The sequence below is a fragment of the Akebia trifoliata genome, chromosome 13 (assembly GCF_017979445.1).
Source record: "Akebia trifoliata isolate Shusen 1 chromosome 13, ASM1797944v1, whole genome shotgun sequence".
Classification (NCBI taxonomy): Eukaryota; Viridiplantae; Streptophyta; class Magnoliopsida; order Ranunculales; family Lardizabalaceae; genus Akebia; species Akebia trifoliata.
The window spans coordinates 19871129-19891704 of NC_141387.1; the positions used below are offsets into that span (position 1 = coordinate 19871129).

A 20576-nucleotide genomic window follows, 5' to 3' on the forward strand; every position below is an offset into this window, starting at 1 on the left:
ATAATGGGATTGGGGGCCATGATCTGGCCAATCGTTTACTCTAATTGTTCCGGTGAGGTAGTTGCAGGTACATGTGATTTTTCCAAAACCCTCAGTAATGCCTCTTGGTGTTCCTCTGACTTTTGCATCAGACCCAGAATACTGATTTGAGCTGGCAGTTTGTTTAGTTGGTCCACAATATTATGCTCACTCTTGTGAATAAGCTTAATGAAGTTTGCAGCCTCTTTATCTGACACCTTCACCTTATCTTTTTTCTGGTCATTCTCGCTCATTTTGCCCTTTCTTTTTACCTTTTTCTTCTCTTCATCTGTCATCCCTTTCTTTGTTTCTTCAGTCTCTTCCCTGATGCTTACCCCTTTTTCTAGCAACTTTTGGCATCTCCCTGCTTTTGTCATATGGCCAATGTCAGCCACCATTACTTTCTTCATGGTCTCAACCCCTGCGATTGTGGTGATGGTGGTCTCGTAGCTCCAAGGAACTACTTGGTTGGAGCTATAAGGGAATGGTTTAGGTGAGGGGATGGTCATTGGAGGTGGGTCGGGTTTTACACTGAGAATGAGGGGTGGTGGTGATGATTTGGATGTGATGGTAGCAGGAGAAGTTATGTGAGGAGTTGATGGAGTGTATGGAATAATGAGCGGTGGACGTGAAGATGAAGTGTATGGTATATGAAGAGGGGGTCGGGTTGATCCTTGAAAATTTGGTAATGTGTAGGGTATAACAAGAAGAGGTCGGGTCAAATTTTGATGAGTGGGGTGGATGGTGAGGTCAGACATTCTGAGTGGTGGTAGTGAATTTTGGGATGAGTTTGTTGTGTAGTGGTTGACTGTGTTAACCATTGACGTCTTTGATTTCTTTATTAAGTGGACCCTGATTTTTGCCCCAATAGGCACTATCAAATCTGATGGATTGAAATCGAGTTCCCCGTAAATGACATTCACCCTGTACCTACTCCCCTCTCCATTGTGAGTAGGTAGGGGGTTTTGATTGATATTCTATTGTTGGGGTGGGTTGGCAGGTCTATCTAGAATAAAAGCCTTTTTATAGATCAAGTTCTGTACTTGATGTTTGAGTTGCTAGCATTGATCTGTAGAGTGTCGTGGTGCACCCATATGAAATTCGCAGAACAGGTTGGAGTTGTACCTTGGCCTTTTGGCAGCCTCAAGATTTGATAGACGTTTTGCAAGATACTCACCCCTGAGTAAGATTGGCAGTAATTTCGATAGTGTCATGGGTAACCTGGTAAACACTCTATTTACTCTGTTGGATTGTGCCTGCTGGTTCTGCCCATATAGTGGTGGCTGCTGTGCGACTAGTGGAGGATTTACCCTGAATTGGTTTTGAGGTGCAGGGTTCCATGTTGGCGATGCTGGTGTCCACGAAGTTGATGGTGCTTGTGGTCTTGGTGTTGGTGAAGGGATGAAGAGGAGTCGAGTAGGCTGTATATTGTTGACCTGTGTTTCTTCCCTCTTCTTTCCCGTGGGTATTGGTTTTCTCTGAGAAGGGATTCTTGCTGTTACCCCTAGACTTGTAAAATCAAATATCAGACCAGTTCGGATTCCGTCCTCGACCCAGTCTGCTACCTATACCAGATTTGAAAATGTGCCCGTAGTGTGCCGTACCATATGAGTATAGAAGGCATGCCCTAGAGTCGAGATAAACGTGGTGTTCATCTCTTGTTCGGTCATTGCGGGCCTTACTTGTGAGGCAGACTCTCGCCATCTCTGTGCATACTCTTTCACCGTTTCCCGTTGCTTTCTTGTCATCTTGGCCATGTCGTTTCGATCTAGACCAACATTTGTATTGAACCAGTAATTTTGCCAGAACATCTCAGCTAGGTCCTGCCAGTTTTTAATGAGTGTGTGATCCAATCCAGAAAATCATTTGAGTGTTGGCCCCTTTAAACTCTTCTGAAACAACTACACCAGCAATCTGTCATCCTCACCATATTGGCACATAGATCCACAATATAATTTCAAGTGTGACAGTGGGCATCCTACTCTATTATACTTTTCGAACTCCAGACATTTGAACTTAGCTGGTAATTGAGCATTTGGGTAGAAATAGAGGTCCTTGAACTGAGTCCCACTCATAATATTGAGGCCTTTCATCCTCTTCATTTCTTCTTGTAGAGACTCAATTTGCTGAGCCAATTTTTCATTTGTTGCACTTTTGGCCTCCATGGCCTTGTATTTACATTCATCATCAAGAATGACTAGAGGGGGTGGTCAATTTTGTGGAATATAGAGTGGGGTCCCCTGGTATTCAGGCACTGCATAAGGCATGGTGGTCTGTGGTCCCTGTGGAAGTTGCTCGGGTAGATCTTGATTTGATCCGGACGCGTGTTGCTGCATTGTTTAGGCTTGTATGATGCTGACGTTGGCTAACACGACACTTACCATCTTTTCTTGCCTCTCAATTATTTTCAATAATGCTGCTATTTGTGGATCTATTCCTAACATTTCGGTCGTTGGGGGTTGTGCCTATTTGGAAGAACTCATGGTGACTGTGGATGATCTGAGAAAATATGGATGTACCTCTGGCTGCTTATACTACTTCCGTTTGGCCACCTGTGGGTATAGAAGACCAAGCGTTACTATCTTAATTACTAAAAGGAAAATGCATGACGTTTTATTAAGTCCGATAATTATTAGGGATGGTACTCAAAAGGGAAATTTAGTTAAGTGAACTTGAAAACGTAAATCGTCAGCGTGGAGTTGGGTCGTTTAAGAAAAAAGAATTTCATCAGCATGAAGCTGGCATCAGCATGGAGTCGGCATCAACCCAGAGTTGGAAAAATATTTTGAAAAAGAATTACATCAGCCGGAGCTGACATCGACACGGGGTCGGTAAAGCATTTTGAAAAGAAGTTTCATCAGCACGGAGCTGGCATCGACACGGAGTCGGTAAAATATTTTGAAAAGAAATTACATCAGTACGGAGCTGGCATCAACACGGAGTCGATAAGGTATTTTGAAAAGAAGTTTCATTAGCACGGAGCTGGCATCGACACGGAGTCGGTAAGATATTTTGAAAAGAAATTTCATCAGCACGGAGCTGGCATCGACACGGAGTCGGTAAAACATTTTGAATACGAAATTTCATCAGCACGAAGCTGGCATCGACATTGAGTCGATAAGATATTTTGAAAAGAAATTTCATCAGCACGGAGCTGGCATCGAGACGTAGTCGATAAAATATTTTGAAGGAGAAATTTCATCAGCATAGAGCTGGCATCGACACGGAGTCGGTAAAGCATTTTGAAAAAGAAATTTCATCAGCACGGAGTTGGCATCAACACGGAGTCTGTAGGATGTTTTGAAAAGAAGTTTCATCAGCCCGGAGTAGGTAAGATATTTTGGAAAAAAAGTTTCATTAGCACGGAGCTCGCATCGACACGAAGCCGTAAAGCATTTTGAAAGGAAATTTCATCAGCACGGAGCTGGCATCGACATAGAGTCGGTAAGATATTTTGACAAAGAAATTTCATCAGTACGGAGCTGGCATCGACACGGAGTCGGTAAAGCATTTTGAAATAGATATTTCATTAACACGGAGCTGGCATCGAAATGCAGTCGGTAAAGTGTTTTTAAAAAGAAATTTCATCACCATGGAGCTGGCATCAACACGGAGTCGATAAAGTATTTTGAAAAAGAAATTTCATCAGCACGGAGCTAGCATCACCACGGAGTCGGTAGGATGTTTTGAAAAGAAGTTTCATCAGCACGGAGCTGGAATCGACACGGAGTTGGTAAGGTATTTTGAAAAAGAAATTTCATCAGCATGGAGCTGGCATCGACACGGAGTCGGTAAAGCATCTTGAAAAAGAAATTTCATCAGCATGGAGCTGGCATCGACACGGAGTCGGTAAGATATTTTGAAAATGAAATTTCATCAGTACAGAGCTGGCATTGACACGGAGTCGGCAAAGTATTTTGAAAAAGAAATTTCATCAGCACGGAGCTGGCATCGACACGGAGTTGGTAAAGTATTTTGAAAAAGAAATTTCATCAGCACGGAGCTGGCATCGACACGGAGTCGGTAAAGTATTTTAAAAAAAAAAATTTCATCAGCACAGAGCTGGCATCGACACAGAGTCGATAGGAGTTTTGAAAAGAAGTTTCATCAGCACAGAGCTGGCATCGATACAGAGTCGGTAAGGTATTTTGAAAAAAAAATTTCATCAGCACAGAGCTGGCATCGATGCGGAGTCGGTAGGATATTTTGAAAAGAAGTTTCATTAACACGGAGCTGGCATCGACACGGAGTCGGTAGTATATTTTGAAAAGAAGTTTCATCATCACGGAGCTGGCATCGACACGGAGTCGGTAAAATATTTTGAAAAAAAATTACATCAGCACAACACGGAGTCGATAAAGCATTTTGAAAAAGAAATTTCATCAGCACAGAGCTAGCATCGACACGAAGTCAATAGGATGTTTTGAAAAGAAGTTTCATCAGCACGGAGCTGGCATCGACACGGAGTCGGTAAAATATTTCAAAAAGAAATTTTATCAGCACGGAGCTGGCATCGACATGGAGTCGGTAGGATGTTTTGAAAAGAAATTTCATCAGCACGGAGCTGGCATCGACGCGGAGTCGGTAGAACATTTTGAAAAGAAATTTCATCAGCACGGAGCTAGCATCGACACATAGTCGGTAAAAAATTTTGGAAAGGGTAGATTGAAGCAAACATGTCGAGTTGGAACAACATCTTTTTTGTTAGCCCCCAATACAATTCTATGAAATAAAGATCGACTAGTCAGATCTCCAGGGAATAGGCGGCGCACAATGGCACTCTTAAATCACCTTCTTTCCTCGAATAGACGTAGTCTATCCCCCTCGTATCAACAGGGCAAGATCATTCTTAGGCACCAACTTTGATCAAGAATTGCAATTAGTGCTCACAAATTTTTTTTGTTTGTTTTTTTTTTTTTTGAAAAAGATTAAGTTCATTTGAGTTGATTGATCGATTGTTAGCTTTGTTAGCTCATAGATGGGCTTGGTTCGATAAGGGTCGTGGACCTAGTTGAAATTGATCTGGGTTGTGGACCCGGTTGAAATGAATCTGGGTTGTAGACCCCCAGTTGAAATGGATCTGGGTCGTAGACCCAGTTGAAATGGGTTTGGGTTTGGGACCCATTTGAAATGGATTTGGGTCGGGGACCCATTTGAAATGGATCTGGGTCGTGGACACAGTCGAAGTAGATCTGGATCGTAGACCCAGTTGAAATGGGTTTGGGTCGAAGACCATTTGAAATGGATCTGGGTCGTGAACCCAGTTGAAGTGTATCTGGGTCGTGGACCCAGTTGAAATGGGTTTGGTTCGGAGACCCATTTGAAATGAATCTGGGTCATGGACCCAATTGAAGTAGATCTGGGTCGTGGACCCAGTTGAAACAGATCTTGGTTGTGGGCCCAGTTGAAATGGATCTGAGTCGTGGACCCAGTTGAAGTGTATCTGGGTCGTGGACCAAGTTGAAATGGATCTGGGTCGAGGACCCAGTCAAAATGGATCTGGGCCGGACCCAATTGAAATGGGTATGGGTCGTTGACCCATTTTGAAGAAGGATGATAATGGGTTTGATTATGACCGAGATCGATAGTGAGCCACGTTGGGCAAAATCCATTCTGAGTGGTAGACCTTGAGTTTTACAGTAAAGTGAGTCGTTCAATTATTTTCAAGCCTTAAAACTCAAAATAAAAAAAAAACTCCGAGAAGAAAAGTTGTCAGGATTGACATAAGGAACAAAATGAGCAAAACAAATTTGTTTTTTTTTTTTTTGGGTCTGTTTTTCAAATACGGACCTAACATTTTTATGTTGGTCCGTGCTTCAAATAAGAACCAGAACCTTAAATTTTATTTTTTTTACACTGATCCGTGCTTCATGCACGGACCTAAGAAAATTTGCCATGTTCATTTTTTAAGCACGGACTTAACTATTTTTCTTAAGTCCGTGCTTCAAATACGGACCAGAACCTTTTCTGGCTTTCCAAAGTCACTTTGTTTTTGGTTATCATCCCGTTTTGGCCTAGAATTTCTGGATTTCAAGGCACATAGCCTCTGTTTTTTTGGCTTGGGCCACAAAAAAAAGATTTTTTCTTTTTGTTTTTTTTTTTATGATGCAAATGAAAGAAAAAAAATAGATTTCCCCCTTTTACTTAGAGGGATGTATAAAAGAGAACAAGATGAAAATATCCTAAGATCTATAGAACTTACTTTCTCGGGCTAAATGGAAAATAAACTAAAAATTACAACATACACACGTGGGATGGATACGGAATTAATTTTTGAAAGCCTTAGTGTCCTTTGTCTATTAATTACACTTCGATGCATGCGGTTTGTAGGTAGTTTTTTGGCTACCTACTCTTCAAACCTTGATGTACACCGAAGTGTGCATGTCTTAGGTTGGTGAATGGGGTGGATGTTCTCCTCCCTGCCATCCAAAATAGAGATCTCGGGGGCTAGAGAGTATCGGCATCCGGGGTTAGAAATTTAACGAGGAGGGGGGTGGCTTATGCATAGGGCTATGAATCGTATGTGCATGTGCGTGTTTTTTTTTTTTTTTGAAAAACGTATCTATCCTTACATTCCTTGTCCAACGAAAAAATAAAAAATAAAAAGATATACAAAGCATGAAGTAAGTAAATATTACAAACATTCTCCAATGTTATCTAAAAATAAAAATAAAAAGGAAGAGACATAAAAAATGTTAGAAGGTAAGCACAAATGTTAATACGAAAAAATATATATATTTTTTTTTAGAAGCAATGACCGAATCGAAAGAGGGTCGGACCCATTAGTCTTGGTCCCCAGTGGAGTCGTCAAGCTGTGGACACGGGATTTTCGTCATTTCAAAATATCCCTCCACTTTGGGGGATTTTGGAGTTGCTACCATTCAATTTCAAAAATAGGTGTGAATGGTCACTCGAATTTGTATTTTTTTGAAAAATATGTCATTTTAACATTTGATGACTCTGATATGGATAAAGTACGTTTGGTCCAACCTTTGATTCAAGGTAAGGGGGTCCATTTATGGAGTAGGGAAGGTGTTAGGCACCTTACTCCATCCACCATAGGTGGTAACCTCGGATTCGATCTTTTAAAATAAAAAGAAAAAGAAAATAAAAAAGAGTCGATGTATGCCCTCAAGTATGAGGGGCTTTAATGTTAGTTCAAACAATTGAGGGCACCCTTATTGAAGAAGGGGCCCTTTGGTGATTTAAACTATTGTGGTGTGTGCAAAAGTGTAGAGAAGGGGGTGAGTAGAAGAGGGAAGTTAGAGGGGGTGTTCTTCGTTCAAACCCACATTGATCCAATCTTGATCTTCTTTCATCTTCAAAGATGTACCCCTTGATGAGTCTTCTTTTCTTTTCTTGATTTGTTTGAGAGAAGGTTGAGAGTTGAGAGTTGTGAGATGAGTTGAGAGTTGATGGTGGTTAGGGAGTAGAGTAGGAATAGAGAGTTGAGGGTTGAGTTGAGGTGAGTTGTGATTTTTTGAGGTGTGTTTCATAATTTTTCATTAGATGTTGTGAGGGGAGAATGGAGAGGTTTTTATAGAAGTTGGGGGGTTATTTTAAGGGTATAATGGGGTGAAAGATTGGAAGAATGGATAATGGCATGGGTTTTAGAGATGAAGGGTATGAAATTTGGAATGGAAGTGAGGGTAATTTTGTAACGAGGGAGATGGGTTGTATTTTGACTCAAATGGTTTGGATCTTGTCCAAATCCATTTGGGTAGAGTGTTTGGTGGGGTTAGATGAGTGATGGTTGATGGGAGGAATGGGGGTGTAAGGGAGTTGTTTAGAGAATGAGTATCAAGTTAGTTGAAGAGGTGAGGTGTTTATATTTAGGAGAATGGGTTGTGTAAGGGGTTAGGTGTTTGGATTTTTGGGAGGGGTAGTGAGATTATGACATGTGTCAAAATGGAGGAGGTGATATGGTGATGGGAAAAATTGATTACTGATGATGGTTGGTTGATTAGAAAGAAAGGTATGGGTTAGTTTGGTGATGATGGTGGGAGGTATGGGTTGAGGTGATTTTGTGGGAGTGTTTTAAGGGAAAATGATGGGTTAGGGTGTAAGAGATATGGGTTGTGATGTGGGTGGTTGATGGTGTTAGAGAATGAGGATAGGTTAGATTAGAGTAGGGTATGGGTTGAGGTGATTTTTGGAGAGAAGTGATGTGGTTGGTTGATTTTTTTTCGAGCCAGGTGCTGGAAGTAGGTGATTCGCTGAGGGCGGTGGCCGGGGCTGCTGACATGTGTCCTCTTTTGCTGTTAAATTTGTGATTGGTTTGCTGTAGATGCTGGGTTAGATTGGGTTTGGGTCGTGAATTGGATTTGGGTAATGAGTTGGGCTTGGGTAATGAGTTGGGCTTTGGGTGATGGGCTTAGGTTGGGTTGGGTTTATTTTAGTTGGGTTTAGGCCTATGGGCGGTGATTTTGGGTCCATGGGCCACGTAAGTAGGCTTGGGCCATTTATTGAGAAGGAAATAGGACCTTTGAAGGTATGGGCTTTGAAGGCCCAATACGATTTTTATTATTGTTTTTGAGCATTTTTGCATGGGTGTCTACAGGGGCAAGTAGTTGGATAGGTGGAGATGACGTGTTCTATGTGATCTACTCTGCCTAATCAATAGGAGCTCGTCGTGCAAGTGGCAGAGGTAGGGAAGAATGGAAAAGGCAGGTCTGCTTTCCTTCGATCACCCCATCGGTCACCCTCGCTCGGGGACTTATTACCACTACCCTCCTATCTTTGGTAGTTTTGCGCTACTCTCCCTTAGCCTCCACAGTAGAAAGAGCAGAAGAATTTGCATAAAACAAGAAGATTTGATTAGATTGACTTGTATTAGAAAGAAAGAAATTTCCCAAAGCCTAAAAGCAAGGCTTACCCTTAAAGGTTTGAGAAACCCTAAATCCCTCATTAGAGACACCAAGGGTAAACTCCCAGTTCCTAAGGATGATTAGGGGGGTCCTTGTATCACATTTTTTCAACATTTGGATGAGATGGAACCAGGGAAACAATTGCACTCTGAGAGGACAATGAGTAATACCCAAAGCGTTGGGGGATGGCCTTCATGTTGTATTTGGAGAAGAAGTTATTAGAGGATGTCTCCAATTCCTCCAGCTTCTCCATCATGCGATAAAAGTTGCTAGACATCTGGCCTAGGGCCCAATTTATTTTGCTCAAAACCTCCCTAAGGAACGGAGAGAAAAAGAAACTTAAGCCAGCCTTGATTTAGCCGGTAAACCATGATTTCCCCCTGGCAGCATTTGTCATGGTTGTTAGGGTTTAGGCAAACCCTGACAGACACAGAGGTGTGGATAAGGAGTTCCTGACAAAGTTGTGCCATGTTGGTGATCATTGAGAAATAAAAATTGTAGAAAATTAAAGATAAAAAGAGATTGAAGGTTACCTTATAACAAGTTAGGTAAAAATGGCTGAAAGACTTAAAATACTTTGAAGGCATAGAGAAAGACTTAAAAAACATTGAAGGCACATGAGATGAAGTGGTAGAGGAAAAAGCACAGTAGGAAGAAAATAGGGTGCAAGCCCTTCATTTATAGAGAAGCATAAAAGAGGATGTACGCTTGGAAGGACAACCCTATCCAGCCTAACCGTCGTAGCCTTTGGGCTTAGTGGAGATGTTAGTGGGACACATGGACGGCTACAGATAAGAGACGATTCATCTTAGCTGTCAAAGAAAATTTAAAAAGGCGTCGCATTAAATGCGTCGATTCGTAAACAACGGACGAAATGATAGAAGATCGCCGTTGTCAACCAAAAGAAGAATACAAGTTTCAAGGAGACAATGAGACTTCTCATCTCCTTGAGAGGGGCTAATTTTAAAGAGTAATAATTGCCTGATTATCCAAACCGTACTAGTGTCCATGTCGGTTAATTGGTACTATATGTGAGTTAGCATTCCCAACATTGCCCAGTAGCAGGATAAACCAGGCTAGAGGCATCTAATCTGGCTGGTAGGTCAAGGTAGCATTAGTTTAAACCTATATTAGGAAGTTGTATAATCTTGGCTTACACGTGTCAAGTCTAGAGATCTTAGAGGAAATTTCCTAGAATCGTGAACCTAATCCCAAAGATCCTAATTCCATTTAGGATTCTTGTAATCAGGGGATTTTTTAGGATCCTGTTAAAAGGGAAAATCCAAATTTGGAGGAAGGATCTATAAATAAAGGAATTGACAGAGGCTAGATGAATTTTTGGCCAATTGAGGAAGAACAGAGTTTTATCGGTTATTGTTGTTCTTCTGCAACTCTAACTTGAGCGTCGGAGAATTCTTGGCAGGTACCACACAGATGCTTACAAGGAGGAGAAAGGAACAACTTTAGATCAGTAGGACAGAGTCTATCAAAGCTTCATCGGATTCTGCCTCTACAATTTCCATGATGAGGACAAACAAGCATGGAGATAGATGATCACCTTGTCTTAGACCTCTTTTCCCTCCGAACCATCCAATAAAGGATCCATTGAAAGGTATGGTGTAGGAGACACTCAAAATGCATTTCAATATCCAATCAGTAAAAATCAGAGGGAATTTGAAGGGTGTTAGAGCAGTTCTGACTGTTACCTAGTCAATTGTATCATACACTTTCTTCAAGTCAACTTGAATTGCTCCCCTTGAATTTACCTCCTTTATGTGGTAGTATTTTATCAGCTCTTGGGCAAGGAAAATGTTTTCAAAAATGTTCATTTCCTTGATAAATGCTGATTGGTTCAGCCTCACAAGCTTATGCGTCACTTGGCTGAATCTGTTGGTAAGAATTTAAGAGATAATGAGGTTCCTCACCTCTTTGTGTTTAGCAGGGTCATTTAGACCCCTAACATTCCATGCAGCAATGATCAATCCTTGGGAATCAGGAACAGAAACCTCCCCCCTCCTTATGTTAGCTTCTCCACTAGAACCAACATGATTTTCTTTGTCAATATCCCTGTCAACTCTGACTTAAGACACAAGCCTAATATCTAACTTGTTATCAACACCTGAGTTGGTATCTATCACCAAGTACCCGGAACCTATTAAAAAAATTGCTGCTTTTATTCTTTTTCTTCCTTTTCTAGGGGGCCAGAGCTACCCCTCCTCTAGTTGAACTCCCTGAAAGGGATTTAAGAAAAAGATTTGGGGTGGGAGATCCCTTGGGTACCTTTCCAACATTCTTAACAGTTGGGAGCATACAACGCTATCCCTCCTCTTTACAAGTGTTGTATTCCATATCCTCATCCTCAAAATCCCCATCAACTTCTGCAGGGTCCATTGAATGGTTGTTATTCTTGTTGGGGTCAAAAGCTTCCATGATAGTAATTCTAGTAGTAGTGCTGGGGTTTCTTTTCTACAATTTCATCTGGCTCAGCATCATTAGTTGTATCCATATTAACATTATCTACTGAGAACTATTTTAAAGATCCTAGAACGCGGGCAATTGGAATCTGAGTGATTGAAAGCTAAGCAGGTGTTGCACCTAGGTAGGGGCGTACTAGTCATACTCCACTCTCACATCTGTAATCCGGTAGATATCCGAGAATGAACAAATTGAAGTTTGACCGAGGCTTGTGTTGAACACAATGTCCTTAAGACAATTTTGTTCCCGCAACTTGGTGCACACGGATCAATGAACAATTGTATTCCAGGATACAATGATCACACGTGTAGACGCAGCACTACAATCTACACGTCTAACGAACCGAACGCTGCTGTTTGTACTCTCAAAGAATGCAAATGGAAAAAAAGAATGCTAGCATGTTTAAACAGCAAAGAAGAAGAACATAAAATTTTTAGTGAATAAAACTGAGGTTGAGATGTCCTATTTATAGAAAATTAAGAGATAAGGTGTCTCTTGGAAAAATGAATGTGCATGTGTGTCTCTTAGAAAAAGACATGTGCATGTGTGTCTCTTAGGAGACAACCCAAAGAAATCAAGGAGGTGTCCTAAACAGGCCGAACAGGCACCCATGGTGTTCTAATGGACAGTAAGGGGTGTGCCCCTTCAAAAGAAAAAACGGAATTAAGCCCAGCCCAAGCCCAACACGAAAATTAGCAAAAGGGGCCCGTCGTGAAGCCAAATTGACGAAATTTGCACCCCCCCTGCGAGCGCATCGTGTGCTCGCACACGCATTAAGGATATTTTGGACCAATGGATCAAATCCTTCTTGAGCCCATGGGCCCCTTATGCGCGTGCGTGGGCTTATCCAAGTCTCTCTCTCATATACACTTAAGTGATATAAGAAGTTCTATATAAGAACTAGAGAATTTTCTTATTCCTATCTGATGTGGAATTAAAGAGTTTCTCTTATAAGCTCAATAATCTTATAAACCACATACAACAAACCATGACTAATAGGGGTTCTTAGGTGCCGATTTGTCATTCACCCATAATGGATTTTTGACAACTTAATACATGAAACTATTATCTTCAATGAGATGAATAAGTTTCCAAGTGGTCCATCCTCAAAAAACTAATGGGACCCACTTGAATCGTAGCTCAAATATCCCTACTTGGTCACATTATCTGGATAAAAATGCAGATTTTTTCCAACAACATCCGCGTGAACATTCTTGTTAATCCTTAATCCTTACTTTAAGAAACATAGAAAGATCTGAGTCTGCTTTGACCTCCCCCCACAAACTCTAGCAAAAGAGAGTCTACTGCCTTCATCTATGGCAATGTCCATGTACAAAGGTTTGCCCACTCCCCTGACGACATATCCAAGCCCTCTAGGGATCCAAAAATGTTTTGGAAGGTTGAAAAGCTTTATCCACGGGGGGTGGAAGAAGCTTCCCTCTTTTCTTATTCCACTAAAGGGTCGCAAGATGTTTTGGAAGGTTGGAGTTACATCTCAGTCTCAAGACTATTTTTAAAGCCTATTTCAGATCTGTGAATTAGAAAAAAAAAAATTAATAATAATAATAAAAAAATAAAATTGATACACAAAAGAAAAAAGAACAAGAATTAAATTCCAATGTTGACATCTCAGTCTCGTTTGTACAAATGATACCAAAGATGACGTGGGCATCATCTCGGTCTTGGACGAATTAACATTGAAAATCCCTACTTGCGTCTTGAATTGAAGTAGCATATGGTTGGTTGGTAAAGCATATGATCAGTTGTAATATTATATAGACCTATCTTCATTTGGATATTATTTTTTGAAAAGAATCGTGATAATCTATTTATCTCACGTGGCAAACTCAATCGACTATCCTGACTTGACAAGTTTGAGAATCGTAGATCTGCATTCCTCGGGATACACAGCTGCACTTCCAATAAAAAAATGTATCCCGAGGAGCGTCGATCTATAGTTCCCAAACTTGTCATGCAGGTAATCAATTGAGTATGGCACGTGGGGTAGTCAGATTATCACGGCTCTTCTAAAAAATAGAAAATCCCATCAGTTTACCAAAAATAAATAAATAAATAAATTCCAATCCAATATAAATACATAAATTTAACATAATATTCATGAAATAAGTAAACAAAACTGAACAAATGCATTGTTTCTTATTTTATTCCTCAATTTCTTTGTTCACCACCCTCTCATTCTCCCCCATAATTCGAATTGAATCCTTCATTCTAAAATCAACAGGAAAGCTGATGACTGTTAAAGGTGCTGAGTATTTTAGTCGCATGTTCCTGCACCACCTTCCATGCCATGTTCACATGTCGTTCCTCGGTCAGAGTTGCACCAACAGCGAACCGTATCATGTACACACCACTAACCATGGCATGAGACATGTACACCTGGCCCGACTTATTCAGAGACTCCAGAAGCCTACTATTGAGCTCATTCACACAATCTTCCTTCGAGGCCTCACAATCAAGATCGACCCCACAATTGTCAACAATCGATGGTGGTAGAAGTCGAAAGCATACCATAGCAAAATTCCTAGGAACCACAACTTCAAACCTCTTGTCCATGGCTATCAACCCTTCAAAGTTCTTAGCCATCTTAACATGGCTCCTAAGAAAGTTTCTAAGGTTTGATACACCGTAACTACGAAGTACTAGCCATAGCTTCATTGATCGAAATCGACGACTCAGAGCTATTTGCCAGTCTTTGTAATCAACCACTTGTTTTGATTCAGTTGCTTTGTTCCTTAAATACTCAGGATTTGTTGACAGGGCCTTAACCAGGGCACTTGGGTCCTTAACCCAAAGACAACAACAATCCAATGTGGTGAAGAACCACTTATGTGCGTTGAGACTGAAAGAGTTGGCACTCTCTACTCCATCAATGAAGTGCCTGAATTCTGGACATATACAGGCACTTCCAGCATAAGCGGCATCCACATGCACCCACACGTCGAAGCCTTTTGCAATGGTGCAAAGTGGACCAATTGGGTCCACAGCCGTGGTTGATGTTGTGCCAATCGTGGCACATAGAAACAATGGAATAAGCCCATTTTCTATATCGTCAAGAATTGTCGATCGGAGGGCTTCAGGTGAGAGCCCGAACGCCATGGACTTAGTCGTTGCAACGGGTCGAAAATTGTTAGGATGAATTCCAGCAATTTGTGCTGCTTTCTGGAGTGCACAATGGGTTTGATCGGATCCGTAAACGACTAACTTTCCAATATTTTCTCTACCAATCTTGTTCAACATTTGATCTCTTGCAGCAGTTAACGTGCACAAGATTGCCTCACATGTAGTTCCTTGTAATACACCTCCTCCATTGCCAGAGAAGAGGAAAGATGTAGGAAGTTTAAGCATTTTTCCAAGCCAATCCATTACAATACTCTCTAACTCAGTTGCAGCTGGTGAAGATATCCAATTGAAACCAACAACATTAAAGCCGGTACTAAGCATTTCGCCAAGGAACCCAGCAATGCTACCACTTGAAGGGAAGTAAGCAAAGTAATTTGGACTTTGCCAATGAGTTATACCAGGAATAATTTCCTTCTGGACATCATGGAGAATGGTTTGGATTGGTTCAGGATTATATGGTGCGGATTCGGGTAGGCGTTTACGAAGGTAACCTGGTTCAACTTGGCTTCGAACTGGGTATTTTTCGATGTCTCGATAGTAATCAGCTAAGAAATCTATGACCATGTGGCCTTGCCTTCTGAACTCCTCTGGATCTAGAGGATTTAAAGAAAAAAATGAGTTGTTTTCAAGGTCATCAGTGTGAAGACTACCCATTTCGATATGGAGAGAGAGAGAAAGAGAGAAAGAGAGAGAGAGATGAAGAGGGCTTAGAGGGTTAGTGGTTTTCAAATGAGGAAGAGCGGTTTTGTGGGGGTAGAGAGAGAGAGAGAGAGAGATTGGAATGATAGGAGAAATAAGGGATTGAAGAGGGGTTTATATAGGATGGCGAGTGCCCAGGCTTTGACTTCACCAACTTTTCGCAAACGTGGGAAATGAGAAAGGAAAGGAGTGCTGATAATATGACACGGTTTTGACGCATGCCCTTGACCATAGCTGACGTGTTTGCTCACGGTTCAACCAACGTTTGACATGTGGCGAAAATGACATTTGTAAAAATAAAATATTTTTCTCTTTTCCGTTGCCCACAAATTTATTATTTTAGATTTTAAATCTTAAAAAACTTCGTTGTGCCCACATTGATTATTACATTTACAATTCAACAACACACTCTTTTAGATTTCATGAAAATATTTGTATTCAAAAAGGAAATGTTGATTTTTTTTTTTTTTTTTTTTTTTTCGAGTTTGATCCAAGATATTGAAAATGGATGATTATTGAGCATCCAAATTTAAAAATAAAATTCAATGGTGAAAAATAATTATTTTTTGAATTTTTTTAAAATTCATATAAATGTGTCATCTGTAACTCCATTCCATCGGATTATGTTTTTGAATGTCACAAGTTGTTCAGATCAGAAAATTTTCTTTTCTTTCCTCTGAACAAGAGAGAGAAAAGGGCCTAAGCCAAAAATTACGTCGTATTATCAAAATTTGAAAGGAAAATGCTGTGTGTTTTTCACAATCAGAAATTATGTTGGATGGACATTAAAAACAATAGTGTAATGATTTTCTTATCAAATGCGCTAATTGAGAAACTTGATTAATTGATAAGTGAAAAAAAATAACAAATGAGGTAGTTGTACAAGATTCATGATGAATTTGCTTTTCAGTAGTGGAGATTGGTGGGTATGTGCGGTTGGGTTGGTGAGAGAGGAAAATCGATAATCACAAGTGGGGTGTGGTGGATGGTGACAGCTCCATATGAGTTGGGTTCGGTGCTTTAAGAATTGAGCCCATGATTAATTGGATCCCAAATTTGTTCGGTTTGGCTAACAGGATTATGTAATTTATTTCTAAATTTATCAAATAAATTTGTTTTTAACTTAAGTTTTTATTTTTTTCTTGGAAATATATAAATTATTAAATGTACCTACTACTAAGTTTTGATTATCAAATTAAAGATCATCCCTGGAAATTGTGTTGTCTTTCCCAATATCTTAATTATTTAAGAGAAAATATATATTAAAATGTTTTACAAAATCGCTCACTCAGTCCAAGAGATCGATGAACCATAGACACGCACTGTCAGTAAAAACCAATTGTTCCCTAGAAAATATGGACTCTCACAAAACGTGATCGGATAAATGCTTCTATTTGATTTTAAAACACATGTCAAACTATGATACTTTCTCATGAGATGTATCTTGCTAGAAAAAAGCAAGCTCAATGAAACAAGTAAAGGAAACAAGCATAAAAGAACGTCACAGTAATACTTGTGATGTTATATTATAGAAAATAAATAAAAAATGATGTCAATTAAAGTAACAAAGTATATTCTAAATATTGTAAAATATATTATCTTAATGTTGAAATGAGCGAGGTTTGTATTGAACACTATTAAGACAGATTTCACCCCTATATTGTGCCAATAATCTTTGGACGTCTACCTCCCAGGATACAACGCTTTACACATGTATAAGGTAGCACTCCAAGTGCACATGTACAAATGAACTTGTATTGCGAATTGTATTCTTAAAGACACAAGAAAAAATCTCTTGAAAACATAAGGACACTATGCAAGTAATAACTTGAAAATTGAATGAATGCAAAAAATGGAGCACATGAGAATTTATAGAATTAGACGTATCTCTTTGGACAGTCAGTAAGACTATTGAAAAGAGTTGTGACTTTTCGAACATACATGTGTCTGTATAGTTTGGGTTGTGACTATTTGAACAGACACACATGTCTGTAGAGTTAAGACATCATTTGTGTCTCTTAGAACAGTCATAAGTTGACTCTACTAGTCAGTTAAAACAGTCATGATTTGTAACTCATTGAGTTCAAATCAGTCTAACAAAGTTTTAACAAAAGTGGGGTTTTTACGTGCACCCACGTGAGGTTTAAATCCGAAGATTTGTACCCTCCTACACACGTATCACATACGCACACATGTACTAAAATTTTTCAGATTAATGGGTCAAAATCTCTTTTAGAACCCATAGGCCCTCATGTGCGTGTGGGTTTGACTCATATCTTTCTCATACTTACCATACTATGTGAGAACTTCTATATAAGAGTTATACTTTTTAATTATTTCTATTCAATGTGGGACTAAAAATTTTACTTCACAACTTACAAACTAATCACTTAACTCTTACTTTCACTTTTTTACTATAAGTTTTACTTTTCCTTTTCCTTTTACATTTTCTTCTGCTTTTACTTTTTTTCCACTTCCATTGAAACATTAGGATAAATCCCACATTAATCCAACACATCAATCAAGATTAAAGGGATAAATGGATATAAATTGGGTTGAAAAGCACAATACAGTAACATGTTTATCATTATTGGTGATCTTAGTGTGAACACGCCAATTGGATATCCTACAGTGATCACGCCAACCCTCATCAATATGAAAATCATGTAAATCTAGACTCTCATATATCTTAGGAAATTGTTAAACCTCTTCGCAATTTATTAGGATCTTGTATATACACATCAATTCAGATAGATTCATTTCTCCAACTTATTTATATGATACAAATCATCTATCAATGAAAAATTATTTTTTACCTCTATCAAAATTATTAAACATTTCCTACGGGACTTTGAGGACTTCCATACGAGTAGTTTGGGCGGCCAATAAATTATATGAATATTTTATAACAATTGACGTCTAAAATCCCATAATATTTTTGTGCCACTTCTTCCCCTCAAAAATGACACTTTAGTTAGTTTTTCACTTTCGATGATAGTTTTTCAAAATCAATGTCTGTTCCAAAAGTTGAAGTGGTATCTAAATTTTATTTTATTTTAGCATGTGCTTGTTTCATTTAGGACTAGGCCTCTAACATGATGATTGGGGCAGGTAGAGTTTGTGATGAGCTTTATATTTTTACTATTCTCAGTATAACACCAGCACCACCTATTGCTACCATCACTACTTATGAATTATGGCATGGAAGGCTTGGGCATCCTTGGTATGATCATTTTAGGTTATTTTCTATTCATATTTTTGATATTAAGATTCATGGTAGTGTTTCTAAAATTTTTGGGACTAATCTACTTGATGAGAATGAAAAATGCCATATTTTTCTCTTTTAATGTTTAGTCCTTTATACGTATTTAGTGCCTAAATGTACTCATTATTCTTTTATTTTGATTTAGGATACAAATGGAGGTGTTAAGTGCGAAATGAAGTTAATTGGGAGATTTTGGACAATTTCAACATCACTTCGTAATCTGGGCATAACTCTCTCATCCAAGCTCCAATTGAAATGATTCAAGATGCTATGGAACGTTAAGAAAAATATCTACAACTTTCATGTTTTAACTTTTGAGAGATATTAGCTACTTCAAGGTCAAAATTGGGCTTGCAGTTGCTATACCTGCAATGTTGACACGAATTTGACGCGATTTATTTTCGAAAGTCTTCAAATCTGATCCATGAAAATTCCAACAGAAAACACCACTTTCCTGATTATATTAGGACTTTATTTTATTTTTAATATTTTTTTCTTAATTACTCAGATTTGGATATTGTTATTTTAGGATAAGATTTAGAATATTTTTAGGAGATTTTGTAGGCTTTTAAAAAGGAAAAATAACGTGTAGAAGAAAGAAAAAAATCAAAAAACTTGAAAAAAAGACATCTCTCTCTCCTCTCTTTTCTAACTTCTTTTTTGAGTTTTCATCATAATTTTATGTGACTAAACTTTTCTAATTGGTCGAAGGAAATGGAAGCCTGGGAATTAATAAAAATTATGAAATCTAATTGATTTTTATTATTCAATTTATGATTTGAGTATTAGATGTTCTTCTATGCCTATTTTCATGATTATCTCGTTTAATTACTAGGAGGCCTACTAGCTTATTATTCGTTGCAATATACTGATAGGTTAGATATCAAATCCGTAATTATTTGATCCCTCTAATTTGTGAAGCAACTAAGATTTAATGATTTGCTGCGTCAGAAATTATTAGATCTTCGGAAAAACACTTGACTAAATTAAATGCAACCGCTTGTATTTGTGTTGTTTAGCTTCATCGATCTCTCTAATTCTTAAAGCTACTACTAGAATAAACCTTTTATGCTTGTCTTGGGTTGTTTAGTAGTTAGGGTTAATTAGATCATCTGTTTTCTATTTAACTACGACTTAGGAGAAGTAGGAAAATAGATCTACAGTGAATATTCAAACTATGAATTGATATATACTTGCATAAATAATTAGTTGTAAAATTCCTATGGTGGATGTTGACTTAGACCAATATTTGTTCTTTTGACTGATTTCAATTTTTCAATTTAAATTGTTCCTTAGTTATTTTTTTAAAAATGATTTTCATTATACTCGAACCCCCCTCATTGTTCACGTAGCATAAAAACTAGGCTAGATACTCTCCATTGGAACGATCCTTACTCACATCACTACATGTATTTTTTTAGGAGTATAGGTTTTATTTTTGGTTGCTTACGGCAGCACACTAAATTTTTGGCACCGCTGCCAGGGAGTGATTCTAGTTGATTTTTGTGCTTTTTGTAATCCTTATTTCATTCTTGAAATTTTTGAAAAAAAAATATCACCTTGATTGTTTGTGTTTTAGCGTAGAATTTTTATTTATTTTTATTACTCTAGATTTTTTATCATTTGTTTTTCATATTGTATTAGAGTTTCCTTAATTGTTTATGATTGTAACTCGATCTGCTAGTCAAGGTGATTTGCAGTGCGATCTAGAAATAGAGATAACTTTGCGCAGATTAAGGAGAGAAGTTCGAAGAAATTCTAAAAGGAACAATCTAGCTTTTGATTTTCTATTTGCTAGCAATTTTGACTTAGAAGAAGAGAAAGTCATGGCTGGAAATCGAACTTTGAAAGAATTTGCCGCCCCCTGATTTGAATCAACAACCCTTATGCATAACGTCCCTACTTTAGAAGTTACTACTTTTTTTGAATTAAAATCTGGACTATTACATCTCTTACCCACTTTTCATGACTTTACATGTGAAGATCCTCACAAGCATTTAAAAGAGCTTTATGTGGTATACACGAGTATGAAACCCATGGGGGTGATTGAAGAGCAAATTAAATTAAGGGCCTTTCTATTTTTTTTTTAAGGATTGACTCTATTATCTACT

General features: G+C 38.6%; 1 protein-coding gene across 1 annotated transcript; it reads right to left on the reverse strand.

Annotated features, from left to right (window-relative positions):
- Nucleotides 1-13203: 13203 nt before the first annotated feature.
- LOC147388059 (tyrosine decarboxylase-like) lies at nt 13204-15270 on the reverse strand. Its single transcript, XM_086421865.1, has one exon. The coding sequence runs from the start codon at nt 15153-15155 to the stop codon at nt 13596-13598; it is 1560 nt and encodes a 519-aa protein (XP_086277991.1). The 5' UTR covers nt 15156-15270; the 3' UTR covers nt 13204-13595.
- Between the last annotated feature and the right edge of the window lie 5306 nt (nt 15271-20576).